This window comes from Frieseomelitta varia, unplaced genomic scaffold (genome assembly GCF_011392965.1).
Source record: "Frieseomelitta varia isolate USP_RPSP 00005682 unplaced genomic scaffold, Fvar_1.2 scaffold_480, whole genome shotgun sequence".
NCBI lineage: Eukaryota > Metazoa > Arthropoda > Insecta > Hymenoptera > Apidae > Frieseomelitta > Frieseomelitta varia.
In genome coordinates this window covers 165,708-192,742 of record NW_025110235.1, presented here as the reverse complement: position 1 = coordinate 192,742, position 27,035 = coordinate 165,708, and the positions used below count along the sequence as shown (strand labels likewise).

The following is a 27,035-nucleotide window of genomic DNA, read 5'->3' as shown; positions in this document are numbered from 1 at the left end:
AAACTCTGTAAATAAATTATTAAGTTGAAGATAACTACTTAACAGATTTATATGTAAAAAAGAAAAAAAAATTGTTTAATGACTCGTTGTATTATTTTTTTTATATTTGTGTCACAAGTTTTATATTTATATTAACATGTTATATAAATTTAGGAGATATATATGTATATATATATATATATATATATAAAATAAAATTAATATAAATTATATTAAACGTAAACAACGTTTCATAATGAAGCAGAGAAGTTTAGATAAAATAAGATACAAAATATCAAACACAAGCAACATTACATAAGAAAATGTAGAATGTAAATAGTTTAATGTATCCAAATTCATATTATATTTTATCGTGATTATTGTATAAATATTACTCTTATTATCAAAAATAGCTTAGAAATAATTATTAATAGCTTAATGTATCTAATTTTGTCTTATATTTTATATTAATTATTAGAGAAATAAGTCTCAAATGTGTTTGTTACAACGTATAAAAAACAATAACGTATCAATAACGTATCAATCTCCATCATTCCCTTTCCACACTTACATTAGAAAACTATTCGTTTAACACTGTTAATGTTACATATAATATAATTTAATGATATTTGTGTCCTACTTTTTGTGTTTAACATCAAATTACTTATCTACGAAAATTATCACATAGGAAACTGGCAGAGTAATTTCATCAAGTTTAAAATTAACTTGATATCTAAATTACGTTTTATCCATGTCATGTACATAGTGTACAAAAATATTTCGAAAATAATAATAACAGTGATAAAAACATTATAAATGTATAATAAATGCCAATGATGAAAATTATCAACAGAAACTTTTTGTTACGATTACGATCGATCCTTGGATCGAGTCCTTGTCATGCTATTGACTACAAACCGTTCACCAATGATCGAGTCCTTGTTACATAGATCCAAGATCAATATCGTTAATCACGTGCATAACAGAACAATAAAAATTCTAGGTACATACAGATCCTGTAAGAGTATGTAAATTGATCCTACTACAATTCTTGTGTTTGAACAAGAATCCAGAATGAGTTCTAATTTGCATATTGCGTTATCGATATTGAAACTGCATAAAAAAACAATCAGTAATAGATATAAAAGAAACAACTGTTAGTTCCATTGTTTAAATAATTGATAACACAGTAGATATTACAAAAGAATACTAATAATTTACAAAAAATATTCAATTCCTCAAAACGATAAGATTTTGTCAATTTTGAGAGCACTAATAATTTGAATAAACATTTTTTTAATTTTTTTCATGATAATACTCAGTAGATATATAGGCCGTTGATAACTATTTGTTAACTATTTATGTTGATAGTTTTTTATTTTAAAATATTAACAATAGTTTTTAACTTTAATATTAATTTAACATTAATTATTTTGATATTAATTGTTTGGTTCGCATTCTTTGCTTAACAAAATAAATAACTTAACATAAATAAATAATTCAGTTAACAGAGTTAACTAATTGACATGTAGAAAATTGTATTAATCTATTTAAATTATTCGGTTTTTCTTTGTGTAACTGGAGACTATTTTTCATGAATTTGACTTTGAACAGTTTCATGCATTTACGCATTTTCCAATTAAAATGGCATAATAGGTTAATCAGATGCGCGCGAAACAATAGGAATGGGAAACATTATTATATCACTATAATATTATTTCTAAAAGTTTATTTAAAAAAGTAGTATTGAACTATAATATCGTAGGAATACATATAATCAATAAAAATAAATTCTTATTTTCTTTGTTTCGAAAATTTAAGAAAACAACATTATATTTATTTACATGTTGCATCAAATGCACAGTCACGTGATTAATATGGATGTGATTCAAATTGGAACATCGTAGATCAAGTGATACAGTAGAATAAATCCAACCTTGCTGACAATTTATCTCACTAGATCATTAATTTTCCTAATCTTATTTCTTGACACTAGTTTTTTTTAACAATTTTGTTTGATATTTTGCAGACTTTGCACACAATTATGAAATTATGGAGCGATAAAAATAAATTACATCACAACGATCATTTTAGAAATGATTAGAGATTGAAATAAAAATTAGTGAAATTAATTCGAAAATGAATTTAGAATTCGGAATTTACGCATATAACAAATAAGGAACACAATATAATTAATAGAATAAAAACATTAGCAAGGTTAGGTTCGAACACCTGTGTGTCGGTAAGTTCGGAATTGTTTGACTTGTGCGCACTTGCGTTGCGCAACATGCGACTAGACATTTTAAGTCAATTAGAAACTTAATTGTTTTAAAATTACAAAGTTATACATTAGGTATATTTAATACACTACTATTTTAAACAGGCGTAGCAATTTTGTATAACTACATTATAACTTTTAGAATGTTATTTACCTCGTTATTACTGCCAATGTCTGTTATTCATTGCCGAAAAGGAGACGGATGTAACGAATAATTTCTAACTTTTATAGTCAGTAAATTGTTGCGCAACAGATCTCAGAAAGTGTTCCATGATTTCATATCGCTTTATGGCCGAAATATCAAACGGGTGAGGAAGGTTCAACGTGGGTCACCGGTTACAGAGAGTACGTCCCTGACGGCGCCTTCCCTCTCGACACTAACGACGCCAACAGTGGTCGACAGTATTGCCAGAGCGCAATCCAGTCGTGGTTTATCAGCCGAGTTGTAACGGAAAAAGGAGCGGAGGTGCATGCTTTCTAGTAATCGCCGTGTCTCCTCCGTTCACTCAAAATCTCGTTTGTGGTATCCGTCCTTCATCCCTCGTAACGTATTCGATTGAAAAAGAAAGAAAGAAAGAAAGAAAGAAAGAAAGAAAGAAAGACAGAAAGAAGAAGAGAAAAGAGCAACATAAAACGAGTTATATAAAATAAAGCGTCCGAGTGTCGTGGTCGTATTTCCACTTTGCACTTTATCGATTAACTACTCGAGTCTATACTAAAGGATCGTAAGAATTGAAAAAGGTCAGAGAAACACGGAGAAACGTCGAAATCAAGAAGATGGCGGATAAATTATACTACCCCAATCCAGAACTCGCGAAGAACGCGTACTGCAGCAGTCTGGAGCAGTATAGAAAGATGCACGAGATGTGAGTGGTTTTTGTATTTGAAATAACGAACGTCTTGTTAAGACTTACTTAGTCGGTACAAGAGGGATGACAGATGGCATGGTGTAGCCTCTGACATATCTCGCCGATTACAATTTTTCATCCCCTTTCCGTTCAACTTCTTTATACGCTTTCACTTTCCTGACGATACGTCTCCTTAATGACAAATCAATATCGTTTTTAAATTCCAATGACACTTTGTAGAGAATGTTATTCATAGTTGGAATGTTAAGGCTGTTGCTAATCAATAATGTTCACCGAGCGATACCACAAACGAAAATCCCTGATATTATGTTTTACGTATCATTTTATGAATGAAAATGTTACGTTTAGGAATCAGTTGGTCAAGATATTTGTAATTTTAATTGAGTAGAATTTTTGTTTTTTAATGACCGACTTAATTATTGCGTTTTAATTGCAAATCATTGACAGCTTGTTCGAGAAAGTTGCTCTTTTATTTCTTCGCAGATAATGGAAGATTTGTTCTATGGCAATTAAGTGCAGTGGTGTTGGAATTAGTAGGGGACAATGGAATAGGGTGAATACTGATAGATGTCAACGTGTACTAATCATAAATAAAGTGTCAGCGTATTTATTGAGTGCACTTTGTATAGGTAGTAGAGCTACTGTTTGAGAAATATTAATTCCGGAGTAATTTTTATTGAAATTTTTCAAAAGATAGATTATGTAACTACCGATATTGTTTTTGAAAAACTGACTCAAGTTTTTTCAATGATCTTTTATAAATGATAGAATTAGTAATGATAACATAAATATAATTTTTACTTTATTTTCAAAATAGAATCCTACATTTTTATTTATTTCATTATCTAACCGTAGGTATTCTAGGATTGCTTAATTTTTTAACAATAATTATTAAAAACACTTTGAAGAATTAAATCAATATTAGAAATGTTAAAAAGAAAAAAAATCACAAAATTTTTATTTTGTTATATTACGTATGAGATTCATCTGGAGAATTTGAAGCAAAGGCCAAATAATTTTTTGGATAGTCCAGTTATTTTACGGTAATATCATAGTTGTGTATTAAAAATAGAACAATGATATCGATCTCTTCTAGAGTCTTTCTATAAGAAACAATTTCTATCCATCTCGAGGACTTGGTATTTTCGATGATCTCGGAAGAACTTCCAATTTAGATGAATCTTCTGTGCTTGCACAAAAGATGTTCTTTGTTCCAAATTTACGCACTGATAAAAGAGAACTATACTATAATTTATAAAAGAGAACTATACTATAAAATCTCGGCTGTAATTAATAATTAAATCTTTGATATATTTTAATTTAATAAATATAGAATATTTTATTATCATTTATTTCTTAGATCATAAGAATTTATTGAATGGTTCTTTTATAAAATATACCATGCAATATCGATACCATCGATCATCCTTTCAATAACATTTCAGTTTGTTTAATATGTAAAGAAATTCAGTTTCATCCTTTCCAGGAAACTCAACCTAAATTTAAATTCACTTCTAATTAATAATGTTGTGTATGAAAAATAATCTAAACAAGATTAATAGTGATTCGGAGCTTACTGTTAGTATTAACGAATTATTTTATATTCTTTCAAACATTTTTAAATGACTTCCTCCTTTTCTCTCCAATTCTTCTTTATTTTAATTCTGCTTTAATCTCTCTTTCTCACTTTCCTCTGATTTGATTCCCCTGATTTTAATCCTATATTTCTCAGTTCTTTTCACTTCTATTATTACATTTTTTTAGCATTTTACAATTACTCGTAAAATATTGAATCTTATATAATCTTGTGGTTTTTATTATTCATATTACGCATTTTGTTGAGATTGAGCTTCTTATGCGAAAGAATATCGTAGTAATATCAATTCTAATATCATTTCTTGACTGATCATTAATCATCTCAATCAAATACGTTTATTTCTGATCATATTTTCCCATTAATCATTTTATATCATATTTTATGTGCATTTAAAAGCAATTAATTCTGTTTCTTAAGAAAAATGAAGAATTATTTAGAATTTCACGTGATCTGCTTTTTTTTTAGATCTGTGAAGAATCCGCAGGAATTTTGGAGCGAAATTGCAAAAGAATTCTATTGGGAAACTCCAGCAACGGAGGATAAGTTCTTTTCGTACAACTTCGATTTGAACAAGGGGGATATATTCATAAAATGGATGGAGGGTGCGTCAACGAACATAAGCTTCAATCTGTTGGACAAAAACGTGAAGAGTGGAAATGGTGACAAGATTGCGTTTTATTGGTAAGGTGTCGCGTTTCTTTTTATTATTTGTTTGTCGTTTGGCACGCTTGTAGGAATTTGAATTGTTATGAACTCTGCAGTACATTCAGTTGATTCCAATAACTGGTACACAGAGAGAAAAAGAAATGCATGATAACTTCGCGAAAGAATAGGGAGTAACAAAAGTTGATGTATCTGTAATTACAGATGTTATCAATATTCCACTTGATTTTTATTTCTTCAATTAAAAAGATGCGTTATGTAATAAATTATCCTTTATTTTGAAAGTTTGAAAATTAACGTGTATAATCACATAGATTATCGTTGCATATTGGCAGTAACATTGACTTTCTATTGACACGAATTTCGTTAATATTTAACGTTGATTCTTCATTTTAAAACACATTATTCATAATGTAAAAATATTTTCAATATTATAAATTCTAATATCTCTTTTTCAAAATTATCTTCCTTTCTTTCCTATTTATATTTAAGCACGTATTTGATTAGATTGATATTTTGATGAGCGTAAAAATTCCACGAATATAATATTATACATATATTTCGTTTTTAGATGTGCTTGAAATAGCCTTTCTGAAGTATCAACAAGAAACTGCTAGTGCCTGCTATTGTAAGACTAGCTAACTCCTGTGCTCATTGTTAAAAAACTAACTAAAATGCGTGCATGTTTTTACATTCATCAAGGATTTTCATTTATGTAATACAACTCGATATATATTTGAACTAAATAGCTTAAATACAATTCAAAGCATCCATTTGAATGAAATGCTTTCAGTGCATTCATTGATATGCAAAATATACCGCCGTTTATAGACGCAAGTCATTCAAGTGTGTTACATAAATGATAAAATTTCTTTATTTTCACTGTAGTATTGTATTTTTCATGTGTAATTCAAAAAGTATCAGGTAAAATTACTGAACGAAGCAGGAAGCATTTTGATAATGTTCTCTTTTCTGATTCTATCTCATCTTCTTTTTTTCAATATATATGTAAAAGAAAATAATTGTTAGAGTTTCTGAAAAAAATTTATTTTATATTTAATATTAAGTTTGTCTTACTCATGATGAAATAATCACAGAAGAAGTTATACTAGTAAAATTAATAAATTTCATAATACTTTAAATCTTTCTTATCATTAACTTCATATTAAACTTAAATTAAATTCTAACACACTTTAATATAAAAAAAGTTATACGTATTACTAACAAAAATTTAGATTAGCGAGCTAGATTGAAATAATATGTACTCATTGCTACGAAGACTCACGCGTCGAATATGTTGAATATATCTCAACATATCACATTTCCCAGTTTCTATTGCTATCTTTTTAGAAAAAGCGCATAAATAAATATGTTTGTTGAGAAATATATTCATACAATCGATCATGAATGAAACTTCGATCGTTTATCTCTCTGTCAAGTATAATGCTTTCCTATTCGTCCGAAATTTGGCTTACTTCCAGTCATGATTTCCTGATTGGTCGCGCGCACGTGGTACGATCACGTTAGCTCATGTGACTGGATAATACAATTCTCCTGTTTTTTGAAACGCGGCAGTTCGTAAAAAGTCAAAGTCGTGTGCGTGAAATGACGGAATAATTGTTTATTAATAGAGTTACATAATGCAAAATTAATTTAATTACTACTATTTCTACAATTTTGTACATTGATATTACGCACTTGGAAATGTGAATTCTATATAAATCATAAAATAATTGAATTTTACATTTTCATAATTGTTTATATATATATATATATATATTTAAAAATATACGAAAAATATGAAATATAATAAAAATAATATGAAAGAAGATATTTTCAGAGTAATTATTAATTACGAATTAAGGTAGTTCCAGAAAAGATCATTAACTAATTTAAGGAATGTAAAAGTATCTATTAAAATATCATTTTGTTATCGTGAGTAGTAGAAAACATGTTACAAAAGAAATTTAAAAATATTTAAAGAGGACTAGACTATTAGTTGAACGCGAGAGAGGAAAGAATTTCCTATCAGATTAGGAAAGGACGGCGATAAGAGTTCTTTCGTAACTGGCTATTGGAATTTTTGTATTATCGTATCACTATGTATTTATTAAATCATATAGTAAACCTATTTTCATTTTTCTATGCACGTATATTGAAAATGCTTTATCATCGACTTTTATATTCCAATCTTGACCTCAGTAGAACAGTCTAGTAAAAAAAAGACAAAAAAGACAAGTCTCTTAAATTAAATTCTTATCTTATACTCAAAATCTTGTTTTAAATTAGTTTTAAAACATTTAATAATCTACATTATCATTAGACTCAGCTAATTTAAATCGAAAACTCGGGTGATTTAAATCGAAAACTATTCGTATCTGAAAATGATATTTTTAACTGTAAAAGAAGACTTTGAATAGGTTCAGAAATGCATTTATTCAAAGAGAAACTTTGACCTATTGTCATGTAAGATACGTGCAAAAATTCATAAGGTCATAAGTGCTATATTCAGTCAATCACATTGAATATACTTCACTAAATCTCGAAACAAATATGAAAATATTCTAGCGTATGTGTAAGTCTAGTATATGCTTAAGAAACGATATTTGGACTTTGAACGCACGTGTGTAATAAATCTGACAACTCTTCTAATTTTACTACTTATTTATTATTTATTACTACTTACTGCTTGTTATTAGCAATTTTTTATATCTTATATTCCTTATTAACTTTGTAAATATTGTACTTCACTTCTGCACTGTTATATGGATTTCATATTCTTATTATAAATACAAAAATAAAACGTTTATCGAGATATTATCTTTGAATTGATTTTATAAATATTTATGTAATGAAATACACACAAAAGATCTTAGAAAATTAAATACGCTGCAAATCAAATATGCTGCACTATGTATATCAATTATATTGTGAGAAATAGATTACTTAGTTCATTGACCCTGCAGTAATTTATCTTTCCCAATCTTAGAGATATGTATATTTTTATCACGATGATTACTTAGAAGTATTTAAGTCAGTTAATCAGTTCTGACGAATGATGTTTATTGGAAATCGAACAATGTAATTGTGTTTTAGGGAGGGCAACGATCCGGACGACTATTCGCGACTGACGTACAGAAAATTATTGGAGGAAGTATGCAGATTTGCGAATGTTTTGAAATCCAAAGGAGTGACAAAAGGGGATCGTGTTGCAATTTATATGCCTATGATCTTGGAACTGCCGATCGCTATGCTCGCTTGTACCAGAATTGGTGCTGTTCACAGTGTAGTGGTAAAGAACTGTTTTTTTTTCTTTAATGCTGCAAGAGTTATGGTATCTGTGAGATACATATATATTTTGATATGTGTGGATATCAAAAACTATTTTTTTTTTTTTTTTTTTGTAAATGAAAAATATGACACGATATACCGTGATAGCATTATCTCGTTTTACATAGCATAGATTTATACATAAAATTAATTCTTCAGTGTTTTTTGTCTGCATTGACATTTTTTGCTTTTAATAAGTCAATAACCATTGAACTCTAAATATGAATATGATAACTATATTAATAATTAATAATTAATTAAAAGCTAAATAAAATAATAAATAATTTATTTAGCTTCGTAGTAATATTATTATTTTTCTCTTTATATTTTTTATGAAATGTACATAAAAAATTATATCAGCAATACTAGCAATAATCTTCTTCACTTTCTTCTTTAAGTTCAAGATAATTAATAGATATCTCTCAGATCTCACAGATAACACGACTATGTTATTATATTGGGCAGTGACCTAGGTAAACGAGTACTTTACTTTATTATTTCACTTTGTTATACAATGAACGAGTAAAAGATAAGAAAAATTACAACTGCAATTAGTGCTATTATCTAATTGCAAGTATTTTTGCATTCTGTTTTCGTTTTCATACAGCCATATTTTTTTGTAGATAGAAGTTAAAGAAAAATGAAATCAATAAAGCTAAGAGATTCAGATTATAAATTGTCATACGTAGTACATTAATGAGTCAGAATTCAAGTTTATTTCTATTTTTCATTATATACTACATATTTAAATATTAATTTAAACATTATATTATTATGTACAATATGTACATATACACTACTTTATTCTTTTATTAAAATTTTTAATTTTGATAAATTAAATATAGAAAATATTAGCATAAAAAATATTAATAAATTAATACAAGCCAAAAAATTAATAAAGGAAATATGTGACTTTTAAGTAATATATTAAATATCTCTATATTGTATATTTAATTAGTTTGGAGGATACTCGTCGGACTCGCTGGCAGAACGTATCATGGACTCGAAAGCGAAAGTTTTGATTACGACTGACGGTGTGTGGAGAGGCGAGAAGCTTTTAATTTTGAAAAGTATCTGCGACGAGGCTTTGAAAAAAGTCAAGAAGAACAGTCACGAGGTTGAATGTTGTATAGTAGTTGCGCATTTGAGAAGATTGAGTAGTCCTCAGAGTGCAAAGTCAGACTCAACAGGTATGTTATAAAAAAAAAAACAACTCTCATTTGAAAATCGAGATATAGTAAGTGTAGCCAAAAGATGCAGAGAAGGAAAAAATAGGAAAAGAAGAAATACAAACGAAAGAATAGAAAGTAATTTTTTTGATTAATTTATAATTTGTCTTTTTTGAATTTGCATTGAAGGAAAAACGAATGGAGTGAACGGTACAAGTGATAATGGCTTTGACATTCCTGAAATTCCATGGGATGATGATCGTGATTGTTGGTGGCATGACGAAGTGGAGGATGCTGAAGACAAGTGTTATCCAGTCTGGATGAATGCGGAAGACCCACTTTTTATTTTATATACAAGGTAAATTTCTTAATGAAAGAGTGTATGAGTGAATTATTGCTTTCGTATGAATAACATTGAAATGTCTTTGTTTATATAGTGGTTCTACAGGAAAACCAAAAGGTGTTCTACATACCACGGCCGGATATCTAATCTATGCAGCCACGACATTTAAATATGTATTTGATTATCATCCTAGCGATGTGTATTGGTGTACAGCCGATGTTGGTTGGATCACTGGTCATACTTATGTTGTGTACGGTCCATTGGCAAATGGAGCTACTTCTATTATTGTAAATTTGGATTTATTTTATTCTTTATTTGATTCAAAGTGTTTACTACGTAATAAGTTTGTTTTATTAAATTTTTCATTTGTAGTTCGAAGGTACACCGTTTTATCCAGAAAACGATCGTTACTGGGCAGTCATCGATAAATATAAAGTCACGCAATTTTATACCGCACCGACTGCAATTAGATCGCTTATGAAATTTGGAGACGATTTGGTAAAGAAGCATGATTTATCTACTTTAAAGGTATGTTAAAATAAAAAAAGAAAAATTAAAATGTATACGATGTAATACAAGGAAGATTCAGTTTGGGAAATTATTTATTGTTTTTAGGTCTTGGGTTCGGTTGGAGAGCCAATAAACGCTGAAGCATGGCTATGGTTTTACAATCTTGTGGGTCATGGAAAATGCAGTATATCGGATACATTTTGGCAAACGGAAACTGGTGGCCACGTGATCACTCCACTTCCTGGTGCTACGCCAATGAAACCAGGTTCTGCAGTAAGTTTCTGTTTTATCTCTTACTAGCAAACCAGTGAAATATGTAATTGATTTATTTAATGCTTTTCTTGCTAGTCGTTCCCATTCTTTGGCGTTTTACCAGAAATTCTGGATGAAGATGGTCATTTGGTCGAAGGTGAAGGTGAAGGATATCTTGTTTTCCGTCAACCATGGCCGGGAATGATGAGAACTCTCTATGGAAATCATCAACGTTTCCAAAGCACATACTTCGATAAATTTCATGGATATTATTGCACAGGAGACGGTAAGTTAAATAATTTTAATTTTAAATTGGATTAACTTCAGAATAGTTAGTTGGTTTTAAAGAATTATTTAGCCAAAGGATTTCTATAATTAAGACCAGCATATTTCGCATCTTTTCCGAGTTCCTCTTCGATTCTCAATATTTGATTATATTTAGCAGTTCTTTCACTTCTGCAAGGTGCTCCGGCTTTAAATTGTCCAGCAGATAATCCTACAGCCAAATCAGCTACAAAATTGTCCTCAGTTTCTCCTTCACAAGCTGCTACGATATATCCCCAATTACTGATCCTCGCTATTTTTGCGCAGTTGATCGCCTCTGTTACAGTTCCAACTTGTGACATTCTTAGTATTATCGCATTGGCCATTTGTCTGTCAATTGCTTCCTCGATTCTGTCGATATTCATCGCAGTTAAGTCGTCAGAGACAATTTGAATATCTTGATCGGCTAATGTCAACCAACCCTCCCAGTCTTCATGATCGAATGGATCTTCGATCGAGACGAGAGATGGATATTCTGTAAAATATTCTAAGTATTGATCCTTTAATGCGTCTGCTTCCATATATTCATCGGGATCAGACTCTTCTGTTTTAAATGCTAAATCGTATCCTCCTATCGAAAAAGAAATATATTATTACTGGATTTAGGTTTAATCTATTAAAGGGATTAATGGAATTTTTTTGAATGTCGTTGAGTTACAATTTAATAATGTATAATATGGTTTAGATTTTATGAATTAACCTTCTTTATAAAAAGCACTAGCTGCCATGTCTAACGCTATCTTAATTCTTCCTTCATAACCAGCATCTTTAATCGACTCGTCTATCAATAATAAAGCTTCCTTATTTTCCTCGAGTTCTAAGGGCGTAAATGCGCCATCGTCGCTAACCGGAAGAGGTAGATTAATTTCTTGAGCAGTTGCGATCTTTTTTTCGAGTACTTTGTACACTTCCATGCCCATTTTCATAGCATCAGCGAAACTTTCAGCTCCTAATGTGTTTATAAAATTAAAACTACGTACAAATAAGTTATAGTGTAAACGATATAAGAATACCTATGGGTAAGATCATAAATTCTTGGCATGGTATTGTGTTGTTAGCATGCCTGCCTCCACTGATCATGTTGAAACAAGGAACAGGTATATAAAGTTCTCCGTTTTCAGCTAATTCTGCAATGTATCTACAAAGATGAAAGTCAAGTGAAAAGATTGCATTGGGATATTTAATTAAAGAAAAATAATGAAAGCGATGCTTTTTAGAATTCACAACTGTTAAACTATGGCTTAGTATCGTATTACCTATAAACCGGAAGTCCTTTCTTCGCGGCACCAGCTTTACAGCAAGCGATGGAGACACCAAGAATTGCGTTTGCACCTAATTTCGATTTATTCTCCGTTCCGTCTAGACGATTTAACAAACTGTCTATCTCCATTTGTTGGCAAGCCTCTAGCCTTGATTTCAAAAGTTGTGGTGCTATTATGTTATTCACTACGTCAACGGCTCTGAATACTGAAAGTCCATGGTACATGGCTTCGTTGCCATCCCTTAGTTCTTGCGCTTGATTAGGGTTTGGTACCAAAACAGATGGTACTGAAGATCTTAACAGTCCAACGTCTGTGATTATGTCCACTTCCAAAGTTGGATCACCTCTGGAGTTGAAAATTTGACGAGCTTTAACCTTTTGAATAGGCATCCTGTATTTTCTTTCAAATTTGTTTCTAAATGATATTTAGTTAAGGAGCGTTTGTTAGAAGATATGGTCTCGAATCGAAGAGGAATTGGAAAGTTTGTTACTATTGAATTTATTGACGAAAGTTCTTGTTAATTAAACCATGATTGTAGCCATTTTTAGATTAAAACAAGCGAAATTTGACATGTGCATACTTCTTTTCTTGATTGAGACAATAGTTTCATGTTACTCATTTGTGTGAAGTTATAATTTTAGTTATAAATGTGTACAAAATATATATATATTTCTTCTAATTTTAGGCGCTAGGCGTGATGCAGATGGTTATTTCTGGATAACTGGTCGCGTTGATGATATGTTGAATGTTTCTGGTCATCTTATGTCTACGGCGGAAGTAGAAAGTGTATTGACTGAACATTCTTCGGTAGCTGAAGCTGCAGTAGTTAGTAAGCCACATCCTGTAAAAGGACAATGCCTTTATTGCTTTATTACACCAAATGAGGGTGCCAAATTCGACAAGAAGCTTCAAGATGAACTTAAAAAGAGAGGTAGTAATTGAAAAGCATTTTAACTTCCAATTAATTTATTGCAAATAAATATGTTAATATAAACGTGTCATTAATAGTACGTGAACGAATCGGCCCCTTCGCTCAACCGGATGTCGTTCAATATGCACCAGGACTACCAAAAACACGATCGGGCAAGATTATGAGACGTATACTTAGGAAAATCGCAGCAGGAGATAGAAATGTCGGCGATATATCAACATTAGCCGATGAAAGTATCGTTAATGTCCTTTTCCAATTAAGGCCGCAAGTTTAAGTAAATTTCTGGCAATGTAGCGATTTTCGATGGAAACGTAGTAATTTAGAAATGAATGATAACAACACGCTTCCGATGACCGATTAAATAAGTAAGACTTTCGAATTATAGCCATTGAAAAGAATAACGTGAGAACTTAATATAAAAATTCAGGGGAATGTGTAACTTGTTAAAATACAGGGAAAATAGTTTTTATTAACGGGAAAAAAAATCGGACTTTAAAGTGGTATCTTTAGAATAAAATTTTCATTTTTATTTAAATTTCGTTATTACTTATGATACTATTTACGAATTATTTTATAGAAAATTATTATGCGCAATAATTGTTACTGCTTTCAGTCGACTATCATCGTGGCAAGTGTTGCTTGAAATAGAATATTTCATAAGTTTATTCATTATTTAAAGGTGAAAAATTTATTTAAGCGATTTGACTATTTTTTTAATCAACTGAAAATAATATGAAGACGCGGAAAATGTTATGTAACTAAAGATAATCATTAAAAACTGTTTCAGAATCTTATTAAAGAACTAAAGTGATGCTAAAATTTCTCAGAAATCGACTATAAATATATTAATTGTTGCATATCGAGTGACTTCATAGCAGCAATATTTTTTGAATATAAGCGAATATCAAAAAAATCGAATGACGTACGACAAATATTTATCATTGTTGAAAACTTTTATAATGTGCATTCTAATGATGTGCATGTTTAAACGATTTGTCTACATTAAACATGAAAGTATCTCAGAAGCTTTTGAAAATTTTACAGAAAAATTTAATTGTAATTATATATTATATGTGTATATATTTGAACGATGGCGCCGGATTATGTTACGATAGTATAATTTTAGACAGATATTACGATATTAGAACTCAGTTCATTTTGATTTAAGAGCGTAGCTGGTTGTTAAACTTTTACCTTTGATTTAAGAGCGTAGCTGGTTAAATTTTTGTCTTACTTCTGTTCAACTTGTTAAGTTTCAAACGACTTCCAGTAATGACAACGCTGATAAAGGTTCTAATTGCATTATTTGAGCATCTTGTTAGCATGATTAACGATACAACAACTGAAAGTACGAGTGCGGTTACAAAAATATTGCAATCAACGTAGTATTTAAAGTACTGCAAAAATGTTTGCGAGTCTATTAGCTATAGTGTAAAATTTTTTGCCCATAACTTTCGGTTTTCTTTAGATATACACAAATAAGTTAGCAAGAAAAAAAGAAGAATTACGAGAATATATAGAGACAAATTATTTAATTTTAGCAAACTATTTTTTTTACAATGATTTTCCGTTCCAGTATGGAGGAACGGAAGACCTAATTATACGCACGATTATTAACGCACTTTACGAAAGGAAGTTGGCATTTTCTGTAAGTTACTAGAAGGCTGGTTTTATAATTGTTATACTATATGTAAGGTGAGTCAAACAAAACGTTGCCTCGTGTCCCTTGATAGGGGCATGTTACATACATATCATTCCTCGCGGAACAAATTAATTATAGGTGTGATAATGATATAAATATTTAAAAAATATATATGTATATTATATGGAATAATGCAGAAAACATCTATATATGTAAATATATTTATGTTGAAGGACATAATTATTACTGATCTGTTAAGCGATAATTCTTGTACTTTTATTCACTTCACCATTTTTCTAGTTTCCAATCTTATCCAGCTTTTATCGATCTCATGTTAAAATAGGCATTAGAACTGAATAAGAAATGAACCTCCTCTTTATATATAATTATTTTCCATTGTGTTTATTATACGTCGCACAAACTCAAACAATTTTTATTCAATATCTACCAAATTTTGTTCTTTGAGCTCAACTTAAGCCCGAAAGTTCTCAAACGAAATAATTATGTTTTAGATATAGCTTTATTGGTCTTTAATATATATATATAGAAAGCCCAATGTAATAAAAATCTAACAAATATCCAACTCATTAAATTCTCAAATAAAATGATCTCATTTAGCTTCGATGCGTTAGCAAAATACACATTTAATAAATTTCAGAACAAATCGTAGCGTCGAGATCTTGCTGTTATCAAGAAATCGTGATGTGAATCGAAATTTCTACGAACCGGGTCGCCACTGTCGCTTTCATTCGTGATTCTGTCACGGAGGAATTCTTTTTAAAACCAGCTGACGAGATGTTACGTCAGTTAGTCTATAGCTGTTGCCATTGTCTGTACGTTGTGACGTTGTGCGTCTGTTATGACAACATTCTGAACTCGTGTTTCTCTCCTGGCTATTTTGAACATTTTCATAAATCATGTCCGACATCGACGAATATTACATAGCCGTCCTTCGATTAGTGAAGGAAGCTGGTTCGGTAAGTAACATTTTCTTTGATGAAATCGCGCACGTACAACTTGTTTTGTGTATCAAGTTATTCCTGGCCGATCGTGAGCTACGTTTTATCGATTTTGCACGCAGCTTTAGATTTCAATTGTATTCTTATTTAATCAGCATACTGCCTTCATTTTTTATACGTTGTTACTCATTTTATCTGATGTTATCTCACGTAATACAAACGCAGTACTGTTTCATGCTCAATGATAGAGTTTCATTATTTGCTTTGCAATCACTCGGACATGATATTAATTTTAATGCAAATCGATCGATGCATCAACGATGGTTTTTTTTTTATATACGAATGTCTATGTATTGTACGTTATATTGTCCTGTTATATAGCTTTAATTTCTGGAGGTAGATAATGCTGTTAATTTATAGGCACGAACGTGTATTTGTTTGGCTTCCAAGAAGCAGAGTCATCGAGTTGGGTAAAATTACATGTTTTGTATTATGAGAATTAGAGCTAGTAATAATTTATAACTTGTGATTTTTAATTCCCTTTGTATACTTATAGATAACTGTAAACTTGTAGATAACCATAGTTGAATGTATATACCTGTATTGTGCAATAAATTCAAGTGTTAAAATTTTGTCTTTTATCTTTTATACGTATCGGGTTATCAAGGTGAATTTGTATCTATTAATGATGAAATAACGATAGGAAAATTTGCCAGGGAATTTTTGCTTAAACGTAATTTCATTTCTAACGAAGTATTAATAGCTTTTTAATTACGTGCGATACATTCGAAAAAACTCGCAAAGAGAAAACAATAATTAATATTTTATTTTTTGAAAGAGTACCAATATGTTTTTAATTGACACTTTCTAATATGCGGTTTTGTCAATACCGGTGTTACTAATTTTCTTATTAAACACTACATATTTGGCGATTTATACAACGAAAGCTATAATTATGCCTTAATTGTAAAATTTGTAGATTGTGAGAGAAAAAATTAACCAGCCTAAGGATGCAATGACGAAATCCTGCGAAGTTGATCTTGTCACCGAGTGGGATCAAAAAGTCGAAAAGTTGTTAATAGATGGAATATCTTCCAAATTTCCAGATCACAAGTATGTTTTACGATATATATATTTTTATCATATGCAACATATATATGGTGTGATATGAATTATTCGAACAATTATTGAAAAATATGTTCTAAATAAATCAAGAATTTCTTTAAGCCTTTAAGTTTTAAAATTGATACCAAATTTTTTTAACAGAAGAATTGAAAATACTTCGTAAAATTAATAACATATAATTATAAATTATATATATATATATATATATATATATATATATATATATATATATATATATATATATAAAATATAGCAGTAGTTCATAGAGTTTCATTTTTTATCTAATTCATCATCCGAAATTCTCTAGTAAAAGTAATTATCTGATTATTGTGTTGTACATGATTTTTAACTGAGAACGAGGAAGAAACACGCGTGGTCAATATGTTTTCGACTAATATATTTTATTGCTGAATCAGAAACAGTAATCATTTAAATAAATTCCTAATTGACCTTGCCTAGTACAACATTCGATGTGTTATATCCCCTTTAAGCTCGTTATATATATACGTACGAGTTTGGACCAGATCTGCCGCGAAGGGCTTTGTTAGATCATTGATGGAACTTTCCAGTCGTGAAATCGATCTAGAATCATTCTGGAACATTCTGTTATAATAACGAAATAATTTTTTGATTTTTAAGTAATGCGAAAAATTTTTATTCAACGAAACGAGACGTAAAAAAAAATATTCCGTTGAACGATAAAAAATGACAAATTTTGTATATTATAAATGTTTATAAATAATAACGTTATAGTAAAGCTTATAATAAAACGCTCCATAAATATCGAGCTTTTAATAGAGAGGAAATATATTTTTACAGATTCATAGGCGAAGAAGCTACTTCGCTAGGAACGAAAGTTGAGCTCACGGACGCGCCTACATGGATCATTGATCCGATTGACGGCACGATGAATTTCGTGCACGGTTTGCCCCATACTTGTATATCGATTGCATTACTCATTAACAAGACCACCGAAATTGGGGTAGTTTACAATCCGATTTTGGAACAATTCTTCTCCGCCCGCAGGGATCAAGGTGCATTTTTGAATGGAGCTCCCATTAGGGTTTCCGGAGAGAAGGGTATAAAAATTTTCAGATCCTCGTGTTAAAAGTGGAGATTAATTTTAATCTGTATCGTAGAAAATGAATTACTTATTTGCTTGTATTTTTATTATTTTGAATATATATATATATATATTTTTGTTTAATTCGTTTAAATCAAATTTCTTTTTCTCTCAGAATTACGTAAAGCTCTTGTAATGATGGAAATGGGCACAAGCAGGGATCCAGAGAAGATGAAAATCGTACTGGAGAATGCAAACAATCTTACTCCTCAAGTTCACGGGTATAAATTGACATACTCTTAATTGTAATTCTTTCTTTTCTTCTTAATTCAATTCGTATGTTCTTACGTCGTATAGAATACGAGCTTTGGGATCTGCGGCTTTAAACATGTGCATGGTCGCTCTCGGAGGAGCGGATATTTCTTTTGAGTTTGGTATTCATGCATGGGATATCGCAGCTGGTGATATCATCGTAAGAGAAGCCGGTGGAGTATGTATAGATCCAGCAGGTAATTTACTTTATAACAGGTCTAACATTACATAATAATTACTTCTAATGATATATTAGAACTTTGATCTTCGGAAAAACATAATTTCTTCATGTTTGTTTTTTCTTTACATGCGTTTATTTCGTTTCTAGGTGGGCCGTTCGATGTCATGAGTAGAAGAGTTTTATGTGCGGCAACAATGGAGTTGGCACAAGAATTAGCCAAAGTATTAGTTCAGTATTACCCGGAACGTGACTAAGAATCATCTGTATGAAAGATATCAAAGATATCTTCAAAAAGAGGCCTTGCAAAAAATGCATACATATTTGATGTACATGAATATCTGTACTGTGTACTTTCTTTTGATAAGATTTAGTTTTGATAATGAAACGATAATCATTACGTTCGTGTTGTTTACGCCAAGGTTTATAAATCATACGGATATAAATGTCTAGGAAAATGTTCTGAGAACCTATTTATTAAGTAATTTGTTTGAGACAAAATTCGCAATGTGTTTAAAAGATGAATTTGAATTTAACATAAATTATATAGACATTCGATAAATGTATGTAACAATACTGTATATTGAAATCAAAGATATATGAATGTAAATGTAATATGGTTTTTATTGAAATATAATGTGAAATAAATTTAATTGTGCCATTATACAAATGTGTAATTAATTTTTATAGTTAAATATGCTTCTTTATATTATATAGATATCTCATTTGTTGTACTGAAATTTCGAGGATTTTTTTTAGCAATCTGAAAACTGAAAGCCACAAATATTAGTATCATGTTTCTTTCAATGTTACCTATACTTACGTAAAGCATTTAAATGCTTATAGATACACATTTCTAAGAAAAATAAGATCTGATGATAATTTTCATTGTTTATACAAGGTATATCTTACCTGTTCGGATACTTACGGTTTTGTTAATCTCAGCAAAATTTTATTGACAAACCTTCCTGTTGACACAAATTTATATTAAATATTTGGCGATCCTTTTTGCGATAGACATCATTTTTATACAGTTGTCAAGCTGCTGCCCAGAGAATCTCATTTTCTTCATCATCATCATCATGTTTCCCACCAACTGATTTCATCATCTCTTCCATTGCCTCCCCTCCTCACAGGGAGGGCTACAAGTGAAACATTACCAAATAGCCAATTAGAAAATTATGAGTTAGTCTGAAGTTTTGTGTATTCATTTTATTTCTGTATTGAAATGTACCCGAAACATCTAGCTTCCTTTTTTTTATTTGAATTTTGCAAAAGCACTTTTTTAAATCCCTCATATTATGTTTACGCTTTAGGCAATAAAGCAATGGAATTTAACATCTAACTTTTCATTTATCATATTTAGGAATATAACTGTGTAACTATGTGTTAAAATAATGTATAATATATGTACATAAATACGTGCAAAACAAAAATCTGTCTCTAACGAGAATAGAACACAAAGGATGACTATAGAACAATTTGATTTTGTTTTACGCTATAATTATGCAGGTTTTGATTCGCAATGTTATGTTGTTTAATGAAAAACGGATATGCTAAATATCCCATAAGGCAGTCCCCCATGAATACCTTGCAACGGGAACGGCGTTAAAAGCCCACGAAAGGTCCACTTGCACTTAACGATGCTTTGAATCGAAGACTCATATCTGAAACATAAGCAATCTCGTACAATATTGTCATGTAAAAATCACACATACCATGAACCATTCAAACAGCATTGACGTTCTGTCGTATCTTATAAATAAAGAACGCACAATATTAAATAAAAGAAAAGAAAATTTAACGAAGCTAACGATACGAAATCGCAAGCTACTATGATGAGTCTGTTGAAACGAAATAAAAGTTTTTATGTATTTCTATATGTGACTACATGTTAATATTAAACATTAAATAAGTTTTATTTTATGTAATGCAATTCGAAATTTCTATTTCTCAGTGCAAATATATACATCATTTTTTTTTTCTTCGTATTTCTTTACATCGACGTCTAAATAAATGCACCTCGTCAGATGTGAAAATGATTATTTGTAATACTAACAATTGATAGTGATAAGAGTGATAACACAATAACTTATTTTTTCAACATTTCCTGGAATTACACGTTTTCTACTTAATGCTTCATTATTTGATAAAAAAGAAATTACAATTGGTACTTTATTTCCTTTTTTATATATAATTATTTACGGAAATACGTTGCGTACAAGTGCTTCTATAATTTTACACGAAAAGCGCGCGATTAAGACTGAAAATATAAAATACAGGGCTTGTTTCTCATTTTGATAAGCATGTTTTGTTTTATTTCAATAACCTACTTACTATACAATTTGTTTCTTTCTTGTTAGTACAAGTTTCCTTGTTACTAGGCTTTAATGCCTGTCGTGCGTACACGACGGCACAAAAGAACAAAAAAATGTTCTGGATTCGTGAATTATGCGATCGAATTCGTAAAAGTTTTACAATTTCGCAAACTCAGGTATACTTCGTCACGAATGTAACGCATTACTATCCATTTATGATATAATAATTTATTTACGAGTTATTCGTAAAGAAAGTTGCCTCTTGATATTCAAAAAGGTTGATAAAAAGAAAAATACTATGTACCACCATTATGCTAAGTATCGATGGCCAGTTCATGCTGAAAGAGGCGGTCACTTTTCCCAGTTTTCTTTTTCATCCACGGAAGAATATCATTTAATGACGTATATTCATCGAGCCTCTTCTTCTAGTTTTCATCGTGTTGGATTTATTATTTTATAGTTGCTGTGCACAAAGAAAGAAAAGAAATAAACTAAATCTAACTGATTTCCATCTCAATGAAATTTACACGAAAAAGAGATTTTTACGCCCTTTGATACACTACATTGTTCCGAGCCAAGTACAAACATTGTTGTTTTTATAATTGTTGATAAATGCATCAATTCAGGTGAACTCCGACATTTTTATTCATCGTTTGTAGTGGTTATTAATTAATATAAAAATATTGCACCTGCAATAGTTATCATCAATTAAATAATACAGTTCAGATTGATAGAGTACATAGAGTTATTCAAATAATTTTTCGTTCCTCTCATTATGTACGTATTTACGCCTTGAAAATGTTCTTCTGTTTTATTCAGGTAAAGTGAGTGAAATGTGAAACTTTTGCACCGCCTCTTTCTGCTGGAACGGATACAAGACATTCGATATAAGTAGACACCGCATTATGTTAGTAATGCTTTTATAAAATACAACGAATTATTAGCGGTGTCGATTCAAACATTTTTTTGAAAAGTTACGTCAATGAATTCTCCGATGCGGAAGGACCCCGGACAGGGTTACCTAGATCTTTTCTTGTATAAATGGGTGCGCCAAGGCGTGGTTCACAGTAATCCTTTTTCCTGCATCCAACATCAATGTTCGTTCCAAAAGATCCTTCAGTTGCCCAACTTTTCGGCTTTGTTCTGGTGGCAAAGAATTTCCACCTAATTCTGCGTTTAGATCACGAGTGGCAGGTAACGTAGACATCACTACAACTTTCTCCTAAAAATATAGGTGTTAGTAACTTTATCATTCATACGTTTTCTTCATGAGTACACATAATCGTTACATTACTTACCACACAGCAAAAGAACAAGGTTGGAAAGAACAGTAGAAAGACAACTTACCCGCTCTGTGACCTTATCAACTTCATGATACAGGAAATTGCAGTTAGAGTCAAAATGTAGATCCTTGAATGAGCCTTTCCTAATCAGCTTATTAGGCATTTTGCCTTTTAAATCCATGAAGAATTTCAACATTTGGTTGTTTGTTTTGCCAGAGAACATTATTTTCCCCGTGTACAATTCGTATATGGTGCATCCCACAGACCACATGTCAATGCCGAAATCATACGGTATACCAAGAACTAGAAAATGCCAATGTTATTTGCACGATATGTGATAATCATTATTAAATCTCTATGACAGTGGAGATCTCCCCAATGTAGGTTCGATCAATGTATCAGAGCTGTCACACAGAATTGCTATTAACGTTTCAAAAAATAATGCGACTGATATAATCTAGTCGCTACGAAATTCGTCTGTTCGTGTCTAATATGTACAGTGTTTTTAAATCGTTTGTGCCATATTTTAAAAGGTATACTATATAGCACGGCTATTAAAAGCTGGTTCAAAGTAGAAGAATGATGAGTAAGCAAAGATTAATCTCTTGAATTTTAATTAAGAATAATTAAAATAAAACAAAAACAATAAACAACTCAAGAGATTGGTAAAGTGCGAATACACATTTATTAATTAATAAAAATCAGTGAACTTACTAATTTCAGGTGCTCGATAAAATCTTGATACCAAATATGGTGTTATCTCATTCTCATGAGCATGAGATGCTGAGCCAAAATCACACAATTTTAATACCAATTTGCTTTCACTGACTAGAATGTTATCCGGTTTGATGTCAGCATGCAGAATATTTGCACGTTTTAATAATTTAAGAGCAAGGAAAAGCTGCTGCGTATACGATCTTACCGCTTTAACATGTAACCCAACGTCTTTTCCATATTTTTTTAAAACCTAAATAAATTTTTTTATATGATAAAAGAGAACATGTCATAAATTAGTGATAAATATATATAATATATACTTACTTCTCTTAAATTCATAGCTAAAGGTTCAAAAACCATACATAAATGATTTTTATGAAAGAAATGCCTGAAAAGTCGCAAACAATGAAATCTGTCTTCTGGATCTGCATCATTCAATTTTCTAAGAATTTCTAATTCTTTAAGGCCAGTTTTGTGCCTGAAAGGATGAAAGTATTGCTCATTTTTAATATCGCAATAAAGTAAAATATATTGTATACTTACATTATTTCATTATTCCTTATTATTTTTACAGCAACATCTAAATTGCCTCTAGCAGTATCTCTAGCCCTTACAACATTACTAAATACACCCTGACCAGTATATCCATAAACAACATACCGAGAATCTAACGTTTCACCCACTCGTACTCTACAAATAAAAAAATAAAATATACTTTAACATTAAAAAAAAAAAAAGAAAGAAAAAAGTATAATATCTTACCGATAATATCCTTCCGCATCATCCCAATTGTCTGTTAAACTTGGATTATCTGGTCCACCTTGCCGTTTTCCTTCGACTGTGGGACTCTATAAAAAATATTAAAGCCTAATAAATAAACACAAAAAAAAAAAAAAGAGAAAATTTACGTACATTGAAATCACCAATATTGTCCGCTTCAGCGAACATGTCCCACTCGTTCGACTTTTTTGCATTTTGTTTCTCTTCTTGTTTAATTTTTTCTGTAGGTTTTGTATCTTCATTTTTATCTATTTCTTCGGATGGGGCGTCTTCAAATCTAGATTTTCTCTTTTTAACTTGTGGCGATTTTGGTTTCTCGGGCAGTGGTGGGGTATGACTCTCTGAAGTGGATTCGTTATTATTAGACGATATTTCTATTGACTTTTGTGAAACATTTGATTGACTTTCAGAAGGTGGAGTTGCAGGAACAGTATTAATTTCAGCGGACATATTTGAGTCTTCATTTGGTCCTCCTAACCTCTGAACAAGAGAAAAAATTTACAGTTATTAATTTATAGTATTAGATAAAATTAATTAATTAACAATAAAATCAACATACTTTTAGAAGTTCTTCTCTCTGTTTCCTTCTACGTTCAATAATAGCTTCCTCATCTTCTTCTTCTTCAATATCGATGTCTTTGATATCTTCTTCGCTAGAAGTTTCTGAATGCTCTATTTTGAGTCCTTCCGATAAAGAATCTTTATATTTATCACTACGTTCCCTTTTACCATTTTTCTCTCTTTTATCATGATCTCTAGTATGTTTGTCCCTATCTCTTCTACTTCGAGAAAGCGATCTAGAACGTTTATATCGATCATTTCGATCTCTGTCCAATCTACTTCTAACAGGACTACGAGATCTTCTTGTACTTCTTGAACGTTCTCTAATTCGATCCTGGTTTCGACTATCTCGTCGATCTCGCATGTCATTACGATCGCGACTACTTCTACCATCTCTGGGCCGATCGCGACTAGTAGGACGTTCTCTACTATCTCTTTTATCACGACTGTGTCGGTCTCTGCTGGCAGGTCTGTCTCGACTACGACTTGGTAGTCGATCTTTACTGGTATGACGATCCCGACTAGCATGCCGGTCTCGACTGATATGTCGATCTCGACTAATGTGTCGATCTCTACTAATATGACGATCCCGACTAACATGACGATCTTTACTGACATGTCTATCGCGACTTATATGCCGATCTCGACTATTTTGTCGGTCTCGATTTTCCAATCTATCGCGACTATCGCGTCTAGATTTATCCGTCTTGTCTAACGATTTATATTCATTACGGGATCTGGAATTATGGTGATCTGTTTCTCGTCTTCGTTCTTCTTCTCTGTAATCAATTGAGCGATGATATTTTATATTAATCAATTGAAAGCTCACGCGTTTAACATTCAACTTACCTTTTATCTTGTTCTCTTTTACGTGATTCATCTCTTTTAATAGAATCTTTACGCTTATCATCTTCTATTCGTTTTTTATTATCTTCTTTTCGGGAATCTTCCCTGTGTCTATCGCTTGGTTTCCGCACTTGTCTATCATCTTTTCTACTATCTTCTTTCCTAGTTTCCTCTTTAGTGCGAACTTTCTCATCCCGTCTCCTTTCTAGTTCTCTTCGTTTATCTTTATGTTCCTCTCGACTCCTACGATCCCTAGTCATATCTACTACTACGCGTCTCTCCGGTTTCGCAATTTTTTTGCGTTCTCTACTACCAGACTTACTCCTAGCCCGCTTTTTGGGCGGTATATTGTCATTTTCACTATCATCCTCTACAAGTATAACATCAGGTGTTTCAGTAGCTTTTATTTCATCTTGATCAGGCTCTTTATCCTCTTTCTCTGATTCGTCCGAAAGGTATTGTACTAAGCATGCTTGCAATCGTTCCTATATAAATATTAGAAACATGTGAATGCTTATGTATTTTTAACAGAAGTCTGTTGAAAAAACAATAATACCTTTTGTTTCATTAATTCTTCAAGATCAATATCGTCTTCAATGATTGTACAATCTACCTCGTCTGAATCTAAGTCTACTAATTTCTCATCTTCACTTTCTTCGGTAGAAACCACTTCTAATAAAGAATTTTTTACTTTGCCATTTACACCTAAATCTTTTTGAATTACGCGTGGCGTCTTGTCATCTAATGATCCATTTTCAACTTCTCTTTCTTTTTTAGGTCGTTTATGTTTCTTGTGTCTTTTCCTAAAATATATTTTATTATATTGTAAATGATGTATATATATTATTATATAATTATTAAATTAATTACTAAACGAAATATATACATATATACGTTGTACATACCGTTCTTGACGTTCTATTCTTCCATCTTCTCTTTCAATTAATTTATCTTTCTTATGCTTATGATGTTTATGCTTTCTTTTCTTTTTCTTTCTTTGGTCGACTAACATGTCCGATTCAGAATCTATAGTGACCATGTCCCTTTTAGACTCTATACATTCTAAATCCGATGTACTAAAATGTAATCAAACAATCAACATATTATATTAATATATTAATATCACTGTTGACGCATATAATTCGTAGATTATCAAATAAATATTAAACTTCATTCAAGATGCTTCACATACATTAAAAAATTAAATATACCGTATTTTACAGATGACAAATGACATTAACGCAGTTATCATATAACATTCATCTTCAAACGATTAATATTAAACAGAGTTTGTTACGAAATATAAATGTAACGAGGTACAAGAAATAGGTTATTTTTTCCAATAGATTTACATCAGAAAATTACCACAGAAAAAAGGAAGTATCATTCTTCGTATTTATTCAGTTGTTGTATACAATGCTAAAGAGAAGATATGTTAAAAATACACGAAATTTATTCCGAAAATAAACAGAAGATCACCTAAGTATATATGATATATGTAAACAGACTATCTTGTACATCCTTTTAATTATTAAAACGAAAAGTTTCTCTTGACTGTATAATAAAGTTCATTGAAATTTTCAACTTACCCCATGATTATGTTTTATAAATTGTTGTTATAAGAAAAAATTATAGAATCACTGCACAAAACAACTACACGCACACATAAACTCTTTAATGGGCCGCCATCTTATAATACGTTCGATTATGTTATTTCGAGATGTCTCGATGGCGCATTGAACTA

At 30.8% G+C, this 27,035-nt stretch overlaps 4 protein-coding genes across 17 annotated transcripts; 2 read left to right on the top strand and 2 right to left on the bottom strand.

The window, feature by feature from the left end:
- The first annotated feature begins 2,656 nt into the window (after positions 1-2,656).
- On the top strand, positions 2,657-15,408 carry LOC122532890 (acetyl-coenzyme A synthetase). The gene is made up of 11 exons (XM_043662059.1): positions 2,657-3,123; positions 5,189-5,404; positions 8,483-8,678; positions 9,675-9,906; positions 10,075-10,243; positions 10,323-10,515; positions 10,601-10,756; positions 10,844-11,011; positions 11,087-11,276; positions 13,262-13,507; positions 13,585-15,408. The coding sequence occupies exons 1-11, from the start codon at positions 3,035-3,037 to the stop codon at positions 13,779-13,781; spliced, it is 2,052 nt and encodes a 683-aa protein (XP_043517994.1). The 5' UTR covers positions 2,657-3,034; the 3' UTR covers positions 13,782-15,408.
- LOC122532892 (enolase-like) lies at positions 10,813-13,203 on the bottom strand. Its single transcript, XM_043662061.1, has 4 exons — positions 12,571-13,203; positions 12,328-12,452; positions 12,015-12,263; positions 10,813-11,885 (listed from the first exon to the last, which is right to left on the bottom strand). Exons 1-4 carry the CDS (start codon positions 12,963-12,965, stop codon positions 11,341-11,343), a joined length of 1,314 nt encoding a protein of 437 aa, XP_043517996.1. The 5' UTR covers positions 12,966-13,203; the 3' UTR covers positions 10,813-11,340.
- Positions 15,409-15,935: 527 nt separating the features above from the next.
- LOC122532894 (inositol monophosphatase 1-like) lies at positions 15,936-19,067 on the top strand. 3 transcript variants are annotated; one of them, XM_043662067.1, is made up of 7 exons: positions 15,939-16,126; positions 16,529-16,578; positions 17,088-17,221; positions 18,053-18,312; positions 18,472-18,577; positions 18,654-18,805; positions 18,937-19,067. In XM_043662067.1, the coding sequence occupies exons 3-7, from the start codon at positions 17,124-17,126 to the stop codon at positions 19,041-19,043; spliced, it is 723 nt and encodes a 240-aa protein (XP_043518002.1). In that variant the 5' UTR covers positions 15,939-16,126; positions 16,529-16,578; positions 17,088-17,123; the 3' UTR covers positions 19,044-19,067. The 3 variants fall into 3 exon arrangements, with proteins under 3 accessions (XP_043518001.1, XP_043518002.1, XP_043518000.1); XM_043662065.1 differs by lacking the exon at positions 15,939-16,126 and adding an exon at positions 16,436-16,454; XM_043662066.1 differs by lacking the exon at positions 16,529-16,578 and having other exon boundaries at positions 15,936-16,126.
- Positions 19,068-19,434: 367 nt separating this feature from the next.
- LOC122532889 (serine/threonine-protein kinase PRP4 homolog) lies at positions 19,435-27,028 on the bottom strand. 12 transcript variants are annotated; one of them, XR_006307596.1, is made up of 14 exons: positions 26,881-27,028; positions 26,197-26,367; positions 25,848-26,094; positions 25,295-25,776; positions 24,444-25,224; positions 24,017-24,364; positions 23,867-23,952; positions 23,648-23,794; positions 23,429-23,582; positions 23,102-23,354; positions 22,452-22,690; positions 21,124-22,326; positions 20,377-20,453; positions 19,435-19,928 (listed from the first exon to the last, which is right to left on the bottom strand). XR_006307596.1 is itself a non-coding variant. In XM_043662054.1 (13 exons), the coding sequence occupies exons 1-12, from the start codon at positions 26,883-26,885 to the stop codon at positions 22,126-22,128; spliced, it is 3,114 nt and encodes a 1,037-aa protein (XP_043517989.1). In that variant the 5' UTR covers positions 26,886-27,028; the 3' UTR covers positions 21,072-21,966; positions 22,083-22,125. The 12 variants fall into 12 exon arrangements, 5 of the variants coding, with proteins under 5 accessions (XP_043517989.1, XP_043517988.1, XP_043517992.1 ...); XR_006307595.1 differs by having other exon boundaries at positions 21,409-22,326; XR_006307600.1 differs by having other exon boundaries at positions 22,083-22,326.
- Positions 27,029-27,035: the final 7 nt, after the last annotated feature.

What these genes read in the sequence shown, in the direction of transcription:
- LOC122532890 (XM_043662059.1), top strand. Translation starts at nt 3,035, where the DNA reads ATGGCGGATAAATTATACTACCCCAATCCAGAACTCGCGAAGAACGCG. An exon ending in TATAGAAAGATGCACGAGAT is followed by an intron (nt 3,124 to 5,188) that starts GTGAGTGGTTTT and finishes CTTTTTTTTTAG; the next exon opens with ATCTGTGAAGAATCCGCAGG. An exon ending in CAATGAAACCAGGTTCTGCA is followed by an intron (nt 11,012 to 11,086) that starts GTAAGTTTCTGT and finishes TTTTCTTGCTAG; the next exon opens with TCGTTCCCATTCTTTGGCGT.
- LOC122532892 (XM_043662061.1), bottom strand. Translation starts at nt 12,965, where the DNA reads ATGCCTATTCAAAAGGTTAAAGCTCGTCAAATTTTCAACTCCAGAGGT. An exon ending in AAAGGACTTCCGGTTTATAG is followed by an intron (nt 12,453 to 12,570) that starts GTAATACGATAC and finishes TCATCTTTGTAG; the next exon opens with ATACATTGCAGAATTAGCTG. An exon ending in ATTTATGATCTTACCCATAG is followed by an intron (nt 12,264 to 12,327) that starts GTATTCTTATAT and finishes TAAACACATTAG; the next exon opens with GAGCTGAAAGTTTCGCTGAT.
- LOC122532894 (XM_043662066.1), top strand. Translation starts at nt 16,067, where the DNA reads ATGTCCGACATCGACGAATATTACATAGCCGTCCTTCGATTAGTGAAG. An exon ending in CTTACTCCTCAAGTTCACGG is followed by an intron (nt 18,578 to 18,653) that starts GTATAAATTGAC and finishes TACGTCGTATAG; the next exon opens with AATACGAGCTTTGGGATCTG. An exon ending in AGTATGTATAGATCCAGCAG is followed by an intron (nt 18,806 to 18,936) that starts GTAATTTACTTT and finishes TTTCGTTTCTAG; the next exon opens with GTGGGCCGTTCGATGTCATG.
- LOC122532889 (XM_043662054.1), bottom strand. An exon ending in ATAAGGAATAATGAAATAAT is followed by an intron (nt 23,583 to 23,647) that starts GTAAGTATACAA and finishes TCATCCTTTCAG; the next exon opens with GCACAAAACTGGCCTTAAAG. An exon ending in TTATCGAGCACCTGAAATTA is followed by an intron (nt 22,691 to 23,101) that starts GTAAGTTCACTG and finishes GGCATTTTCTAG; the next exon opens with TTCTTGGTATACCGTATGAT.